The 17,140-nt window shown below is 41.0% G+C and overlaps 2 protein-coding genes across 2 annotated transcripts in view; both read left to right on the forward strand.

The window, feature by feature from the left end:
* Nucleotides 1–4,976, forward strand: part of xpo4 (exportin 4) — a 76,727-nt gene extending 71,751 nt beyond the window's left edge. The window contains exons 21-24 of the mRNA XM_085766059.1: nt 637–767; nt 2,094–2,211; nt 2,959–3,051; nt 4,760–4,976. Coding sequence (XP_085622185.1) covers nt 637–767; nt 2,094–2,211; nt 2,959–3,051; nt 4,760–4,957 — 540 coding nt within the window. The 3' untranslated portion in view covers nt 4,958–4,976. The remainder of the gene's footprint in view (nt 1–636; nt 768–2,093; nt 2,212–2,958; nt 3,052–4,759) is intronic.
* Nucleotides 4,977–8,176: 3,200 nt separating this feature from the next.
* eef1akmt1 (EEF1A lysine methyltransferase 1) lies at nt 8,177–16,862 on the forward strand. Its single transcript, XM_085766056.1, has 5 exons — nt 8,177–8,240; nt 9,337–9,568; nt 11,990–12,072; nt 14,685–14,974; nt 16,179–16,862. The coding sequence occupies exons 2-5, from the start codon at nt 9,422–9,424 to the stop codon at nt 16,310–16,312; spliced, it is 654 nt and encodes a 217-aa protein (XP_085622182.1). The 5' UTR covers nt 8,177–8,240; nt 9,337–9,421; the 3' UTR covers nt 16,313–16,862.
* Nucleotides 16,863–17,140: the final 278 nt, after the last annotated feature.

A 17,140-nucleotide genomic window follows, 5' to 3' on the forward strand; every position in this document is an offset into this window, starting at 1 on the left:
AAAAAGCCTGATCACAGCCGGGGTTTTTTAGGTGCTGTACGATCTCATATTCCAAAGACAATACAAAGACCCTTAAAAAATAAAATAGCGTATTCAAGGTTTGCGTTTGAGCAACACTGCCATATAACAGAGGTGAAACATTAAAAATAGTTTATTCTTGGCCACATCAAAGTGAAATTATTAACTTTACCGATTATCCATCTGATTATCTGTCCTGCTGCGAGCGCACAACTTCTTTCAGTGGTGAAAAAGTGATAAAAGTGAAATATATAGCTTAATATACTATAATGAGCTCCTGACGCAAGTTGGATCAACAGGTGAGCTGCGTATTCCCTCAGCTGAACATCTGTAGGCGAAGACGCTCAGAGAGAAAGTCAACAGCAGCGGATCAGCGCGATCTCTCCGTCCATACAAACGCTCCGTTCTGATCCAGCTCCACTGGACTTTCAAAGTAAAGCGGCGCTTTTATAGCCGATTTTAGGATGAAACTCTGAACATAACCTGGTGCTCAACATACCTCGCTAACCCACTAAACTGGCTTCGCAGTACAGCCCTCTGGATTTGTGTTTTTGTTTTGTTTCTTTGTGTTTTTGTGGCGTCTCACACTGATCCTCCTCCCCGTCCTCGTCCCTCCAGTTCCCGTCGCTGTGCAACCAGTACTACAAGCTCATCACCTTCATCTGTGAGATCTTCCCTGAGAAGATCCCTCAGCTGCCTGAAGATCTCTTCAAGAGCCTCATGTTCTCCCTGGAGCTCGGCATGACCTCGTATCCTCTCATCTAAAACACTATGTTACTTAATAGGCGGATGCATATATGAAAAAAAAACACCTAACCCTAAAAAAATTCTAACAAAAGGTTTCTCAGCTGTTTTTTATAGTATTAGATGTCCTTAATAACATACTAAAAGTTTACCAAAATTTGGCCACTAGAAAGGTGTTATTTTCAAGATGGCGTCCAAGATGGATAGGAAGCCTGGGGAGACACCACAGGTGAATAGGGTAAAATTTTTGACTAACAGATATCACCATGAAACCTCCCAAGTTTATCACTTACATTAAGACAAATATTTTTTGTATTACAAGTTTTGTCAAATTGTATGTTTAAATATGTAAATTAGGCAATATCTCATTAAATATGCGCTAATTTCCAGAACCGAAATCTGAACAATGGATAAAAGCCACTTTCAAAATTCTTGTTTTATTTTGTTGACATACTAGAGTCAGAAGTTTTTACAGAGGGGATTTTGGATATCTCTCTTTTATCACTCTGTAAATGAGAAAATACTAGCAGCCCTAAAAATTCAATTATCATCGTGTTTTTCGGAGTAAAATGTTGTATAAGAGCCCGAAATCTCCACTTCAGCAGCACTTACAGACACCAAACCTTCCAGTTTGATCCCTTTCTATATTCTGAAGGTTTTTACAGAGGGGATTGTTGATATATCATTCATAGCCTGATTTATACAACATTTTACTCCTAAAAACACGACCAACTTGAATTTTTAGGGCTGGTGACAGTATTTTCTCATTTACAGAGTGATAAAGAGAGATATCCAAAATCCCCTCTGTAAAAACTTCTGACTCTAGTATGTCAACAAAATAAAACAAGAATTTTGAAAGTGGCTTTATCCATTGTTCAGATTTCGGTTCTGGAAATGTATGCAAATTAGCGCATATTTAATGAGACATTGCCTCATTTACATATTTAAACATACAATTTGACAAAACTTGTAATACAAAAAATATTTGTCTTAATGTAAGTGATAAACTTGGGAAGTTTCATGGTGATATCTGTTAGTTAAAAATTTTACCCTATTCACCTGTGGTGTCTCCTCAGGCTTCCTATCCATCTTGGACGCCATCTTGAAAATGACACCTTTCTAGTGGTCAAACTTTGATAAACTTTTAGTATGTTATTAAGGACATCTAATACTATAAAAAACAGCTGAGAAACCTTTTGTTAGAATTTTTTTAGGGTTAGGTGTTTTTTTTTCATATATGCACCCGCCTATAAAAAGACATTTGTTTTTCGTTTTTCATTGTGTGTGTGTTGGTGTGTGTTTTGCTCCTTAACGTGTGTGTGTGCGTCCAGGATGAGCTCAGAGATCAGTCAGCTGTGTCTGGAGGCTTTGTCTCCTCTGGCTGAACAATGCGCCAAGAACCAGGAGAAGGACACGCCGCTGTTCATCGCCACCCGACACTTCCTCAAGGTAGGATGGAGGGATGAGAGAGAGAGAGAGGTGGAGGAGAGAGAGAGAGAGAGAGATGAAGGGATTCATAGAGACTGGTGTGTGTGTGTGTGTGTGTGTGTGTGTGTGTGTGTGTGTGTGTGTGTGTGTGTGTGTGTGTGTGTGTGTGTGTGTGTGTGTGTGTGTGTGTGTGAGAAAGAGAGATGGATGGATGACCCTGAATTGTAACTCAGCAGTTGTTTTTGTTCTTTCAAATAAATCCTTTCTACTCTCCTCTCTCCCTCTTCCTCCTCTTCTTCTTCCTCCTCTCTCCCTCTTCCTCCTCCTCCTCCTCTCTCCCTCCTCTTCTTCTTCCTCCTCCTCCTCCTCTTCTTCTTCCTCTTCCTCCTCTTCCTCCTCTTCTTCTTCCTCCTCCTCCTCCTCCTCCTCTTCTTCCTCCTCCTCCTCTTCCTCCTCTTCCTCCTCCTCTTCTTCCTCCTCCTCTTCTTCCTCCTCTCTCCCTCTTCTTCTTCTTCCTCCTCTTCCTCCTCTCTCCCTCCTCCTCCTCTTCTTCCTCCTCCTCTTCTTCCTCCTCTCTCCCTCCTCCTCCTCTTCTTCCTCCTCCTCTTCTTCTTCTTCCTCCTCCTCCTCTTCCTCCTCTCTCCCTCTTCCTCCTCTTCCTCTTCCTCTCTCCCTCCTCTTCCTCCTCCTCCTCCTCTTCCTCCTCTTCCTCCCCCTCCTCTCCCTCCTCCTCCTCCTCCTCCCCCTCCTCCTCCTCCTCCTCCTCAGCTGGTGTTTGACATGCTGGTCCTGCAGAAACACAACACAGAGATGACGGTGGCAGCAGGAGAAGCTCTTTACACACTCGTGTGCCTGCACCAGGTGTGTGTGTGTGTGTGTGTGTGTAACTGTAACTTTATCTGTAACTGTAACTTTATATATATTTATATAACTGAACGTTGATCAAACCGAAGCCACAGAGAAACAGGACGAACGTTAACTGAGTCCAGACGCCCTCTGGTGTCAGGTCTGAACAAACGCAGCTCCACAGTCACTTGTTTGTTCATTAAATGATGTAACGAAGCTCTTTACTGCAGATTATCTGTTATTACAGAGCCGTTATGAACAAGAGATGCTTTCTGAACTCAATCATCATCTATAAAACCTAAAGACTTGACTTTATAAGGTCTTTTATTCTCTCTTTCATCATGAAATAGTGATTTATATCTGTTATAGTGAAAACAAATCAGACTTCAGACAACGGAGGGGCGGTTCAGTTTAGCAGCATCACAGACTTCAGAATCTGTGATGATATATAAAGAATTTAAAAATATAAACACATACAACATGCTCATTTTGATCAAATTGAAAATGAAAAAAGAAAAATAGCTGCTTTTAATCCACTATGCAACCAGCTTTATAATAAGTACATAGCTACTATTAGGCATTAGTTAAGCTTTAATAAATACTGAGTTCATATTTATAAAGCATGAATACTCATAAGAGCTGCAACAATTAATTGACTAATTGAACAATAATTGATTAAATTAAACTATTTTGATAACCGTATAATCGGTTTGAGTAGTTATTTGTTGTTCCTTTATGACAATAAACTGAGTCTCTCTTTGGTTTGTGGACAAAACAAAACATTTGAGGACGATGTCGTCTGGTGGTTTGAGAAACACTGATTGATGTTTTTCAACATTTGTTAAACATTTCATTGACTAAACAACTACTCGATTAATCGTTTGAATTATCAACAGATGAATCGATAATGAGAATAATCGTTAGTTGCAGCCCTAATACTCATTAGTATGTAGTTTATAAATACAGTTAGTGCTTATCAATGATGAGTAAAATATAAACTACATACTAATGAGTATTCATGTGTTCTAATTGATGAATTCAGTATTTAAAGCTGAACTAATGCTTAATAGTGTGTACTTATGACAAAGTGTTACCGTGCTGTGGCTGGAAGAACTTTCAGAGTCCACCGTCCCTTCTCTGAGTTACAGGGGGTCTTGGCGTAGCAGTGCATGTCCATATAACGGTTGCAAAGGGACACCAGAGCTCTTCGTAAAAAAACACACACAAAAAAACATCCAAATACCTCCATGCTGCTCGTATGTAATGTCCGTCTTGTGCTGAAGCCCCAAATTGCGTAATTGTCCCGAAAAAAATTAAATAAGTCTATATTTTAAGCTTGTTTGTAGCGGAAGCTTCTCAAAGCTCTTCTTCCTGGTCCGTCCAAATCTCGCGTGATTCGCAGTAACCGCACTGACGCCGGCGCAAATCACGCGAGATTTGGACGGACCAGGAAGAGGAGCTTACATACGAGCAGCATGGAGGTATTTGGATGTTTTTTTGTGTGTGTTTTTTTACGAAGAGCTCTGGTGTCCCTTTACAACCGTTATATGGACATGCACTGCTATGCCGAGACCCCCTGTAACTCAGAGAAGGGACGGAGGACTCTGAAACTTCTTCCAGCCCTTAGTCAACATGAGGGGGAGGAGATAATGAGCGAAATATCATTCTAGGGTGAACTATCCCTTTAATCATGAGTTTATCCGTCCTGTCTCTCCTCCGTCAGGCCGAGTACTCGGAGCTGGTGGAGACGCTGCTGTCCTCTCAGCGAGACGCCGTCATCTACCAGCGGCTGGCCGACGCCTTCAACAAGCTGACGGCCAGCAGCACGCCGCCCACCATGGACCGCAAGCAGAAGGTGGCCTTCCTCAAGAGCCTGGAGGAGTTCGTGGCCAACGTGGGCGGACTGCTCTGCGTCAAATAACCTCCGACCCACCCACCCACCGACCCACCGACCAACCACCACCACCACCACCACCACACCACCACCACCACCACCACCACCGACCCACCGACCCACCACCACCACCACCACCACCACCACCACCACCACCACCGACCACCACCACCACCACCACCACCACAACAAGGCTCCATTTGTTCTTGAAAAGCAAACCAATCGAAGACTCGGCCGCTCCCCCCTCCCCTTCCTCGCCAACCTGACTTCGCCCCTATGAACTCTGGGTAGAGACGACGAGGACGCGTCTGTCTGTCTGTCTGTCTGTCTGTCTGTCTGTCTGTCTGTCTGTCTGTCTGTCTGTCTGTCTGTCTGTCTGTCTGTCTGTCTGTCTGTCTGTCTGTCTGTCTGTCTGTCTGTCTGTCTCTGCTCCCGCTGGGGAAGATTCATCTCATGGCTGAATGTCGACCTCGACGGGGTTTTGTTCGACTTCCTCGTTTTGTTTCTCCGGCCCAACGAGAGGCGGAGCAGCCCCCCTCCCCCTCCCCCCGACCCCCCCGACCCCCCTGACCCCCCCGACCCCCCCGACCCCCCTCCTCATGTGCCTGGAGGCCACACACACACTCACACACACACACACAGAGACACACACTCACACAGACAGACAGGGTAAAACAGTTTGCTGTTATTGAAATGAAGCGAAGACATTTTTCCAGTGTGAGGGTTTATAGACGTAGGTGTCAGCGGGTCACACACACACACACACACACACACACACACACACACACGTCGCCCCAATCCTTCCCAGAGTGCCTTTGTTTTGTTGATTGGTGTGTGTGTGTGTGTGTGTCGTACATCAACTGACAACACACGTCGACTGTGCCTGCCATTCGCCAAAACAAAACACACACACACACACACACACACACACACACACACACACTTAGCACGTATGTTGCCGTGACAACAAAGGTATGACTACAGCCGCCCCCCCACACACACACACGGCACAGGAGGGCGTTTGTTTGTTTGTTTGTTCGTTCATTGTTCGTTGTTTGTTCGTTTGATTGTTGGCGATGACAGAAAAACCAAAATCTGATTTGCATTTCACTAAAGGGTGTAAATATATATACATAAAATTAAATATATATATATATTATAAATATATATATAAAATGTTTTCAGAGCAGAAACCATGAGAAATGTTTGTTCAAAGACACAAAAAAAGAGAAAAGAGAGAAAACAGACTGAAATGTTTTTATACGCCCGTCGACGGCAGGAAGAGCCGCACGACTTCAACACGTCTGAGTTTCAGGCCCAAGGCGGAGTTTGACTCTTTTGGACGCCGACGCCGCCGTTGCCGTCGCCGCAGCAACCCTCCTCCTGGACAGACGAAGGCCCGTCAGAGCGACCGGCCTCTAAACTTTAGCAGAGTTAATTTCACTAGTTGTGTTTTTTTGTTTTGTTTCTTTTTCTACAGCAGCAGCAGCAGCAGCAGCAGCAGCAGCAGCACATCCACCACATCACTCTTCAGCACACACTGGATCCACACACAGACTGTTGGAGTTGAAGGACGAGCAATAACAAACCAAATATATATATATATAAAAAAAAAAGGAGCAGAGCCACTTGTTGATGCATTATTATTATTATTATTATTATTATTATTATGTTGGAGACAGATTCCTCCTCCTGGTTCACAGCACTATTATCCTGGTTATTGTAGAGCGGCTGTTTTTGTTAATGAAGTGTAAAAGTGTACATAAACTTATTGTATAAAATGTTCTGGCCTCTGCATTTTTCCTGAACATGTGTCTCGTCTGTTTGTAATGTCTTTTGTCTACTTTAGTAATGAATAAAGTTATTGATTATACTTTTAATCACACAGTGTTAGGACCAGTCACTGTCTGCACCAGTGACACGAAAAAAAACACACACAAATGGGTTTGTTGTGAAGTTTCCTCTGTGCCGGTGTGTTTATATCTGTGTCACAGTTTAAGACGAGTTTACAAGAGGGTTCATTCATTAATTTTGGAATGACTCAAAAATGAATTTTAGTATTTAGTTTGGATCAGCAGAGAAAATCAAACTGTAGAGTTTGAGACCAAAGTTTTCCACAGCTTCAGTGTTTGATTATTTTTACCTACAGTTTTTATGCTTCACAATATATGATATGCGTTTTACAGCCCACAGGGAGCTGATGTATTATTATGTATAGTTATATATGTCGATATGATAATTACATTTAATACTAACTATATATATACTAATTCCATCTCAGACACTGAGATGCAAACAAACTTTAATATTAGCTTTCCATTCCACGTTTTAATACATAAAATCAGTATTTGCTGATGAAAATGAGGTGATTGGTTGAGTGAAACTTAGGTGTATTTCCCTAGTTTCATTGCACATAGAAATATAGAATCTATATTGTAAATTCCAAATGTTATTACAAGTCAGTAATCATGTATTGGAAATACTTTTTTATTCAGTGTGAATTTTTATTGAGTCCCAGAGAAACTTTCCATAAGTGACATGAATTGTATAATTCATGATGATTACATTTAAATGTTCATTATCATGTAAAAAAGAAAGAAAAATTAAAGTAGCCTATTAGCCCAGAAAAGTTAATATTTTTAGTGAGTAACGTTTTGATTCTAGGAAAAAATTTCTTTCCTTATTTTTAATAATCAGATTTTATTTTATTTTCAGAATATTTATCTTTTGTTTGTAGACACTTGGAGTGTTTTGTCCCTCCACGAGGGCCGTAAACTTTCTGTACCTACGCCATCACCCCGCGACTTATCACATGGTAACACAACAACCATGAACAGCTGACAGCTGCCCAGTGAAACTGCGTCGCCACACGGCCGCCATCTTGGCTCAGTCTGCTCTCTCCCTCGGTGCTGCATGATGTTCTACTCGCTCAGTTTCTGACCGATTTTCAAACAGGTTTGGTTTGTTATGAACGTCAGGAATGTGGTTATGATACTGCATACTGAAAATCAGGAATCATTTTAATCATATACTTTTCTTTTCTATGAAAGTAACACTAGTAACATTATGCAAATAGCAAAAGTAATAGGCTATCTATTTATGGACCAAATTTCACAGATGTATGAATAGTTTTTTTTAGTGCAGATGACTGAATCACCATCTGCTGCAGCCAGAGTCTGACCCAACATGGCGGCCTGTGAGTCACGTCTCCTGCTCCTCCTCCTCCTCCTCCTCCTCCTCCTCCTCCTCCTCCTCCTCCTCCTCGGTGGAGACAACATGTCACCGCGCGGAGCCGCCGGTGTCTGATCAGGTTTGTTCCCTTTCTCACCGAACTGATCAATGAAGACTTCGATCAGCAGCAGCAGCAGCGGGTCACGTGTTTTATTTTGTGTCGATGCCCGATGATGATGATGTTGTTGTTGTTGTTGTTGCTGCTGCTGTTGTTGTTGTTGTTGTTGTTGTTGTTGTTGTTGTTGTTGTTGTTGTTGTTGTAGTATCTGTAGCCTACACACGTGTGAGCAGAATAAATTAAAACAACCAAGCTGCAACAGTAAAGGGTCAGTTCATCAACAGTGTTCATAATAAAACATGAATATTCAGCAGCATATGAACTAAAACTGTGAGAATAAAATCCTAACTAGTGGATTAAAGTAGTATAGCCTAGGCCTATATGTATATTACACGTTTATATGGATATTTATGCAGCATATAGCTATATGTTTTATATAGTTTTATAGTAGGTATATACTTATTATATACATTATATTTATGTAGTAGCCTATATTATATAGAAACCATGATGAGAAAAAAAGTGCATACTTCTTCCTACTCCTTTTATGAACTTGAGTGTATATTATGATTTGATGAAACTTATATTTTTATTTTTAATATATACAATATATTTTAATTGAGACACGTTAGAAATAAGTTTATTCATTCCATTTTATGGGATTAGAGTCGTTTTATTGCAAGAACAAGCATACTTATTACTAACTAATGAAGTAGGGTATGAAACTGAGTCTGTTCTGTTGTCAGATCATATTTTTTGTGATGATAATGATAATCATGATGAATTAAGAGGCAAAAGCTGAAATTTCTCCTTATTTGTGACACTTTCCCTCTAAAACATGTGAACTAATTACAACTTTATTCTCACAATGCTGTAACCTTTTTCCTGACACGTCATGCTTTTACTTTGAATGTTACAACTTTATTTTCGTTACATTATTAGTTTATTATTTATAAATAAACTATTATTATTATTATTATTATAGACTTATCAATTAAAGAATCCCTGAAAAAGAAGGGAACGATTTTTTATGCCGCTGTAGTTAATCATGAATATAAAAGGAGATATTACCATCATCAGTGAAAACAGTGTCTTTCTTCTTTTCCTTTATTTTCAGGTTTTCTGCAGCTTCTTCCTCTCTAAAGCACCTGCTCTCCTCCTCCTCCTCATCATCATCATCCTCTTCCTCTCCTCCATCGGCCATGAGTGACAGTGACGATGACGTTCCCGCGCTGTCCACTCACACCCTCGCTGCTCTGCTGGAGTTCTACAACGAGACCGGGACGGGTCCGGATCAGACCGGGACTCCGTCAGACCAGTTTGCTGTGGGGGCGGTGGAGGAGGACTGGGTGAGTCCACGATGTCATGTTCAGTGGTGACGGAGAAAAACAGGAGGATATGTTAAAGCAGGGCTGCCCAATTTGGGTGTTGGGGGCTTGCCGGCTGTGCAGCCCCCAACACAGGGCGCTGTGTGTGTGTGAGAGGAGCAGGGAGACTGGGCATTAGCTGACTGGGCAACGGCAACAAATCCACATGATGCTACTCTGCTTTTCTGGGGACGACACAAGTAGCAGAAAATTCTCTATCAGAGTAGCTACCAGTAACTTTGCTTTGTTTTAACAGCAGGGCTCCACACTAACATCTTTCACTAGGAGCACAGTGGCTCCGAACTTAAAATTTTAGGAGAGCAAGAAGGAAATTTAGGGGAACACACTTGTAAATTGATTTGCAGGGCAAGTATTCACAATACTCACACACATTGACCTGCCTCCTGTAATGACAAACATCAGATTTTTTGAGTCTCCCCTTCCATGTTTCACCAGCATTACAAAACAAAAGACAGGCAACTTCACTGGTTGCACATGTGCACAAGTAGATGAAAAATTTACTTGCACAGTCCCAAATTTTTGGGGCAAAATGCCCCCATTTAGGGGCAGTCTGGAGCCCTGTTTAACAGTGAAACACAATAATCAATAGTGTTATTTAAAAAATACTTTGTATGAGTGTTTATTTTGCACAATTAACATATGTTATAGGCATATTTAATTTGAATGTTTAATTTTGGCCCGCGACCCTCCACCCCGATTAGTTTTTGGCCCTTCACTGAGAAGAATTTGGGCACCCCTGTGTTAAAGGGATTGTAGCAACCAATAACGTAATAACAGCCAATAACGTAATAATTTTGGCCATTTTAAATGTAATAAAGCCAATAATGTAATAAAGTGCCAATAATGTAATAAAACTTTTGAGCCAATAACGTAATAACATTTTGCCAATAATGTAATAAGTTATTACATTATTGGCTGGTAATTACGTTATTGGCCTAGTATTAAAAAAACCTTTGACACTGGTGCCGATAATGTAATAATACATAAATATGACTGCAGTTCTTGGAAATAAAAGGCAGTTTTGTGCAGTTTGCTAATCAAAAATAGGTAAGCGGATGACATAGTCGTCATATTTATTCATCCAAGATGTGTACTATCTTTCACCTCTCTCTCTCACTTCTACCATGCTTAATGATATGTTTGCAAACAGAAGAAGTAAGCATTGTAGGCTATCAACAACCTCCAAAACATAACCTAACTTGTGTATTGAATGGTGTCTGTCAGCCAGTTTATGTTTCAGTCATGTAGAACTTCCTGCCTCAGACAAACCATTGGGAATAGGTCATGTTAAATGTGATAGTTCCAGCATGGCTCGGAGGAGCAATGGCGTTGATTTGATTTTACCATTGATTTTTTTTTAAATTAACATATTTAGCCATCATTTGTCCAAGGGTTAGGGTTATAGGGTAGTCATCCACTCACCTATTTTTGATTAGCAAACTGCACAAGAACTGCAAAAATATTTATGTATTATTACAGTACATTATCGACACCAGTCATTACCAGCCAATAATGTAATAACTTATTACGTTATTGGCCAAAAGTTATTACGTTATTGGCTCAAAAGTTTTATTACATTATTGGCACGTTATTACATTATTGGCTTTATTACATTTAAAATGGCCAATATTACGTTATTGGTTGCTACAGGGATAGTTCAACATTTTGGCAAATTGGCCCATTGCCATAATCCCTATAGTCATAGCAGTAGGTTCATTACCTTTAATTGTCGTTGCAAGCTATTTTTAGAACGGTGGAGCAGAGCTGTGAGCTGCTCAGAGCTACGCTACGGAGGCTCATTATGGGATTTCTTGGTTTCCCTCATCAAACTCATCAAATACACAATCCAACAACTCCACAACGCTCTGGTGGACAAGTTGTGAGCTGCACATTCACCACGCTACGAGATAATAACACAACGTTACCACACAGAGTTGTTTTAGAGGGAAATTCATGCAAAACCACTGATGCACGTTGCCTTCAGGGACAGTTTTTCATCAACAGTCTCTGTATTTCCCTCTGAAACAACTCTGTGTGGTAACGTTGTGTTATTATCTCATAGCGTGGTGAATGTGCAGCTCACAACTTGTCCACCAGAGCGTTGTGGAGTTGTTGGATTGTGTATTTGATGAGTTTGATGAGGGAAACCAAGAAATCCCATTAGCCTCCGTAGCGTAGCTCTGAGCAGCTCACGGCTCTGCTCCGCCGTTCTAAAAATAGCTTGCACCGACAATTAAAGGTAACGAACCTACTGCTATGACTATAGGGATAATGGCAATGGGTCAATTTGCCAAAATGTTGAACTATCCCTTTAATGTCTAATGTGTGTGTGTGTGTGTGTGTGTGTGTGTGTGTGTGTGTGTGTGTGTGTGTGTTCACCAGAGTATGAGTCAGTTCTGGTACAGTGATGAAACAGCGACTCAGTTAGCAGAGGAGGTCGTACGAGAAGCTGGAGAAGGAGGCAGGTGAGAACACACACACACAAAACATAAAACTACAACAAAACACACACACACACAAAACATAAAACTACAACAAAACACACACACACAAAACATAAAACTACAACAAAACACACACACACAAAACATAAAACTACAACAAAACACACATCTAACGACAGAAACAGATCAAAACATATAATCAGTATGTGCATACTACATATCTCTCAACTTTTAATACACGCACCATCAATTCATATCGTAACTCAAATCAATAAATGATGAAGTAACTCACTCTATAGCAACCCAAAGAAAAAAAACATTCAACTATATTACATCTTCATCCCAAGTTGTTGTTATTGCCAAAACTTTCCATCTTTCACACACACAGTTACAGGGTCAAGGTTCACACCTGTAACTTCAGGGTCACTCACTGTGTGGGAACTTTGAGTGCTGAGTTTTCTCTTCTTCGTATAATCTGTGTAACTTTGAAACCATCAAACTTAATTCAACACTTTTTCATTTTTCTGCAAATACAAATAATCTTTACAAACTTCATTTTCTTAACAACAATTAATTTATTTGAAGGTTGTTTTACAGCTCCACAAACTCAAGCTCTTTCTGTCCATAACCGGTTCTTTTTTCTCAAGGCCAGTCAAGACGACATCTTTTGTTTTTTTAATGCAAATGTCACTAACTCACTTTGGTTTACGTAGAATAGAATAGAATAGAATAGAATAGAATAGAATAGAATAGAATAGAATCCACAAGTTTCCAAACGTCATCTACGGTCGAAACCGGAAGCCAGTTTTGCACTTCTGGTGGAATTGTACGTTTACGTTTCCATGGTTTTCAGTCGTTGTCATAGTTGCGGTAAACGCATGGATCTATTAGCGCTGGCTTTTAACACGGATATTTAATTTGTGCGATATCAACTGTTAAAAGCTGCTGTGATGATCCATGCGTTTTACAGATTTTCATTGAAAAAAAAAAAAAATCCATGCATTTACCGCGACTACCGAAACCATGGAAACGTAAACATAAAATTCCACCGGAAGAGCAAAACCGGCAAAACAGGCTACGTTTTTGACGTTCGGAAAAAGGTGGATAGAATAGAATAGAACAACATGCACCGATAATTTAAAACATCACGTTTCATGAAGAGAAATCAGCAGTTTATCATAAAACGGCAACAGAAGAATGTATTTAGTGTGAAGACGCTCTAGGACTACAGATCTGTGTCCCACAAAAAATACATCACCAACTGACACGGGAAAGGGCGGCATGTGGTCGCCATGGTGACGTCACCTACGCCACCGTGAGTCTTTCTGTTATGGTCTCTCTCTCTCTCTGGTTATGGATTCTTCTGAATTTTATTTTACAATAGTTTTACAACAAACTGCTGATTTCTTGGCATGAAACGCAATGGTTTTTTCTCACGACACAATTTAGTCGGATCACGAAATAAAACTTTGACTCCCGTTCACTCACATGGAGACTTTTTCCAAATTGAGGTCCCATGGCGCCGTTACTTCCTGCTTCTGCTTCGGCTCTCTATAGTCATAGCAGTAGGTTCGTTACCTTAAACAGGTAGAGGTCATATTTTTTTTCTCAGTTTTTCTCAATTCAATCGGATCACGAAATAAAACTTTGACTGTGTAGTAAATCTCCCCCTATCACGGATGTAGTAACTAACTCTATAGTGTGTTCACCATTTTGTAGTGTTGTTCGAATTCTCCGCGATTAATTTCATCCACTATGTAGTGGATGACAAAACACCCACAATGCACCGCGAAACTGAGTGAACAAGCGATGTACACTACTTTCTACTCCCGTATCCCACAATGCAATGCGGTCGTGTTTTGCCAGAGAAGAAGAGGAAGCTAATTAGCATGTTAGCTAGGATTTATTTAGGCAATTTACCAAAAAAACTCCTCAGACGTATTTGCCTTGGCTCCGTTTGCCTGAGCAGCAGGAGTTGGGCAGCAGCATCCCAACATTAACAGGCAGCGTTAAATCAATCTAATACAGAAACTGTAGTAGAATATGGAGGAAATACGATCTGACGAGCTAAGCTAATAGCCACAGAGCCGCTAACGGCTCACGGTCAGGACACACAACAGCAGTTTACCAAACCAAACTCCCGATATTTCAACAGTTTATTGTAGAGTAACACAACCACACAGAATCACATCCTAAAATGTTCCCGCAAGAGTCTGGTTTTTATTATTTTATTTTATATGTCCGGTTTGTTTCATACATCCATGGTTTGTTTACATGATTCTCGGCGCGTCTGCTTCCGTCACAGCAGTAGGCTAACACGCTAACACGCTAACACCTGGCGCATCAGCTGACGCAACCACGTCCAGAAAATTACCGTCTAGTGTCCGATTTCTCCTCCCGTCGTTCCCTACATCGTGTACATGATGTAGTCCACTATATCATATACATGATGTAGTGGATAGGGAGTGAGTGAGTGGGGGATTTCGAACACAGCCTTTGACTCCCGTTCACTTACATGGAGACTTTTTCCACATTGAGGACCCATGGCGACGTTACTTCCTGCTTCCGCTTTATGCGAATTTGCCAAAATGTTGAACTATCCCTTTAAGGTGTAACTGTGTGTGTGTCCTCAGGGTGGCCTGTGTCAGCGCCCCCAGCGTTTACCAGAAGCTGAAGCAGGCCGTGGTGTCGGGGTCGGACCGGGTGTCGGCCGTGGTTCTGGAGTTCGACCGCCGCTTCGCCGCCTACGGAGACGAGTTCGTCTTCTACGACTACAACGAGCCGCTGGCGCTCCCGGTCGCCGTGGCGCCGCACAGCTTCGACCTGGTGCTGGCCGACCCGCCGTACCTGTCCGAGGAGTGTCTGAGGAAGGTGGCGCGGACCGTCACCTACCTGAGCAAAGGCAAAGTGCTGCTGTGCACAGGTGAGCGGGGAGGGGGCGGGGCCACGCAGAGAGTCTGACCAATCACAGAGCAGCAACATGTAAAGTGCTGTAGCCCTACATATCGTAGCCATAGGGAAATATGTTTAGGCTATAAGTTATTTTCTTTATTTTCAGTTGCCAAAGTATCATTGTGTTTCTTTTTGGGCGGAGGGAGGGAAGTTGTTTAGTTACTTGAAAGACCTAACAAATTATTTTGGACGAATGTTGTACCAAGTTCCCAAATCAATAAAGATATGTGTTAAAGAAAAACAAAAAAAACTATTAATTTCTTTATTAACAATAGAAGAACAATGCTGTTTTAACCAAGGGTAATATGTGTAGCTGTATAGATGACATACACAAAGAGTATGAAAAAAAACAAATAAATAATCAATGTACATATTAATTAAATAAAAATGTGACCAAAATAGAGTTTGTTTTCAATGTCTTTTGGTTTTCCAGTCCATCATGGTGCTTATAGGCCGATTGATACAGTTTGTGCAAAAAGTTTGTGAAACACCTAATGTGGTATTTAGTGTTTTTCTTGACTCTTCTGTGTCCACTCGTCTAAAAAAAATACCGACATCAAAGATTTATCCACCTCTAAAGTAACGCTAATTACTTTAATTCTATTAAATGTAACCAAATAGTCACAGTTTTCTAGAGCACATAGTGTCATGTTATGTCCAACTCACTAACTCAAAACTACGGTGGCTGACAAGGCCACACTCACAGCCGAGGTCTACGTAGGAGAAACGCACATGAAAATATAAAACAAATTATGTAAACATACTATAAAAAACAAGCTACAGGAAGTCAAAACAAAAACATTAACTATACAGAAAAGATGCACAAAAAAAACATTTAAACCAAAAACTATGTAGCGTTTTTTTTTGCTCGTGGAAATTTTATTTTGTCCTAGTGTGTTTGTCCTCTTCAGCCATCGTACAGAACTACAAATTAATTGATTAATTGTATCTTCTTTTTGGTATTTTTTGATCAATTAATAACAAGTCATTGGAGAAAAAGGTGCAGAATCTTGTGCTAAGTGTTTTTCAGCCACCAGGGGGCGATCCAGATGTTTTAGTGTCGCTCCATCTTTCTACACAGAAAGTGATTATTGATTTATTTATATGACATAAGCAAATAAGAAGTTCTGTGTTAAATATATGTAAAGATAATTCCTCCAATGTCTCGCCTGCAGGAGCCATCATGGAGCCTCTGGCCTCGGAGCTGCTCGGCGTCACAAAGTGCAGCTTTCTGCCCCAACACAACAGAAACTTGTCCAATGAGTTTCGCTGTTTTGTCAACTACCCGTCCGGTCTGTTGTCCTGCTGAGAGCGACGACGTCACGTCACGCAGGTTTACTAACGTTCAACAACCACGGGGAAAAGAACCACTGAAGTTACAAATGAACTTATTGACTCAAAGACAGACGAGGAACGTGGAAACCAGGGGCCTCATTTATCAAAGAGGGTGTAAAACTGCTACTAAATATTTGCGTACAGCGAAAAGACGAAAATGGTGTACACCCGAAATATTTACACCTTTTTCAGATCAATCAAACTGTGCGTACGCACAACTCTCCGCAATAAATCACACCGGACCCAAGAATGGTGCACACGTGAACACACCTCTTACTCCGCCCCCGGAACGCCTATATACAACTATATATGGTCAGCACGTGCATATTTAATTAGCCATGTGCTCTGTGGAGCGGCTACAAAGTGACAACAAAGAGACAACGGAGACAACGGGCGGAGGACGGGGGAAAGAAGCGGAACTACATACACGCTGACATCGGACAATAAATCACTCAGAAAAATGATCTTGCATTTTAATAAGCTACAATAAAAACAAAAACCTCCCAAATCTCAACAAAAGGGAGCAGAAAGAAGAAGAATCTTATGTAATCTGCCCGTTTATCCCAGAAAAACTTTTTTTTTTTTTACACCTAGATGTTAAAACAATGTAAAGCAGGATTTCCACGATAGTTACCATTACTTTGAACGCCTTTCCACTACACAGTTACAGCTCTACTGGACTCGGTTTAGGTCATTTTCCATTAACGTTACGTTGTCTCAGTCTTTATTCTCTCATCAGCTCCAAACACACGTGCACCTCGTTAACTCAGGTGACAGAATAATAACAGTCTCAGTAGCTGCA

This window comes from Trachurus japonicus, chromosome 21, assembly GCF_045865225.1.
Source record: "Trachurus japonicus isolate A0001 chromosome 21, Traja_1.0".
Classification (NCBI taxonomy): domain Eukaryota; kingdom Metazoa; phylum Chordata; class Actinopteri; order Carangiformes; family Carangidae; genus Trachurus; species Trachurus japonicus.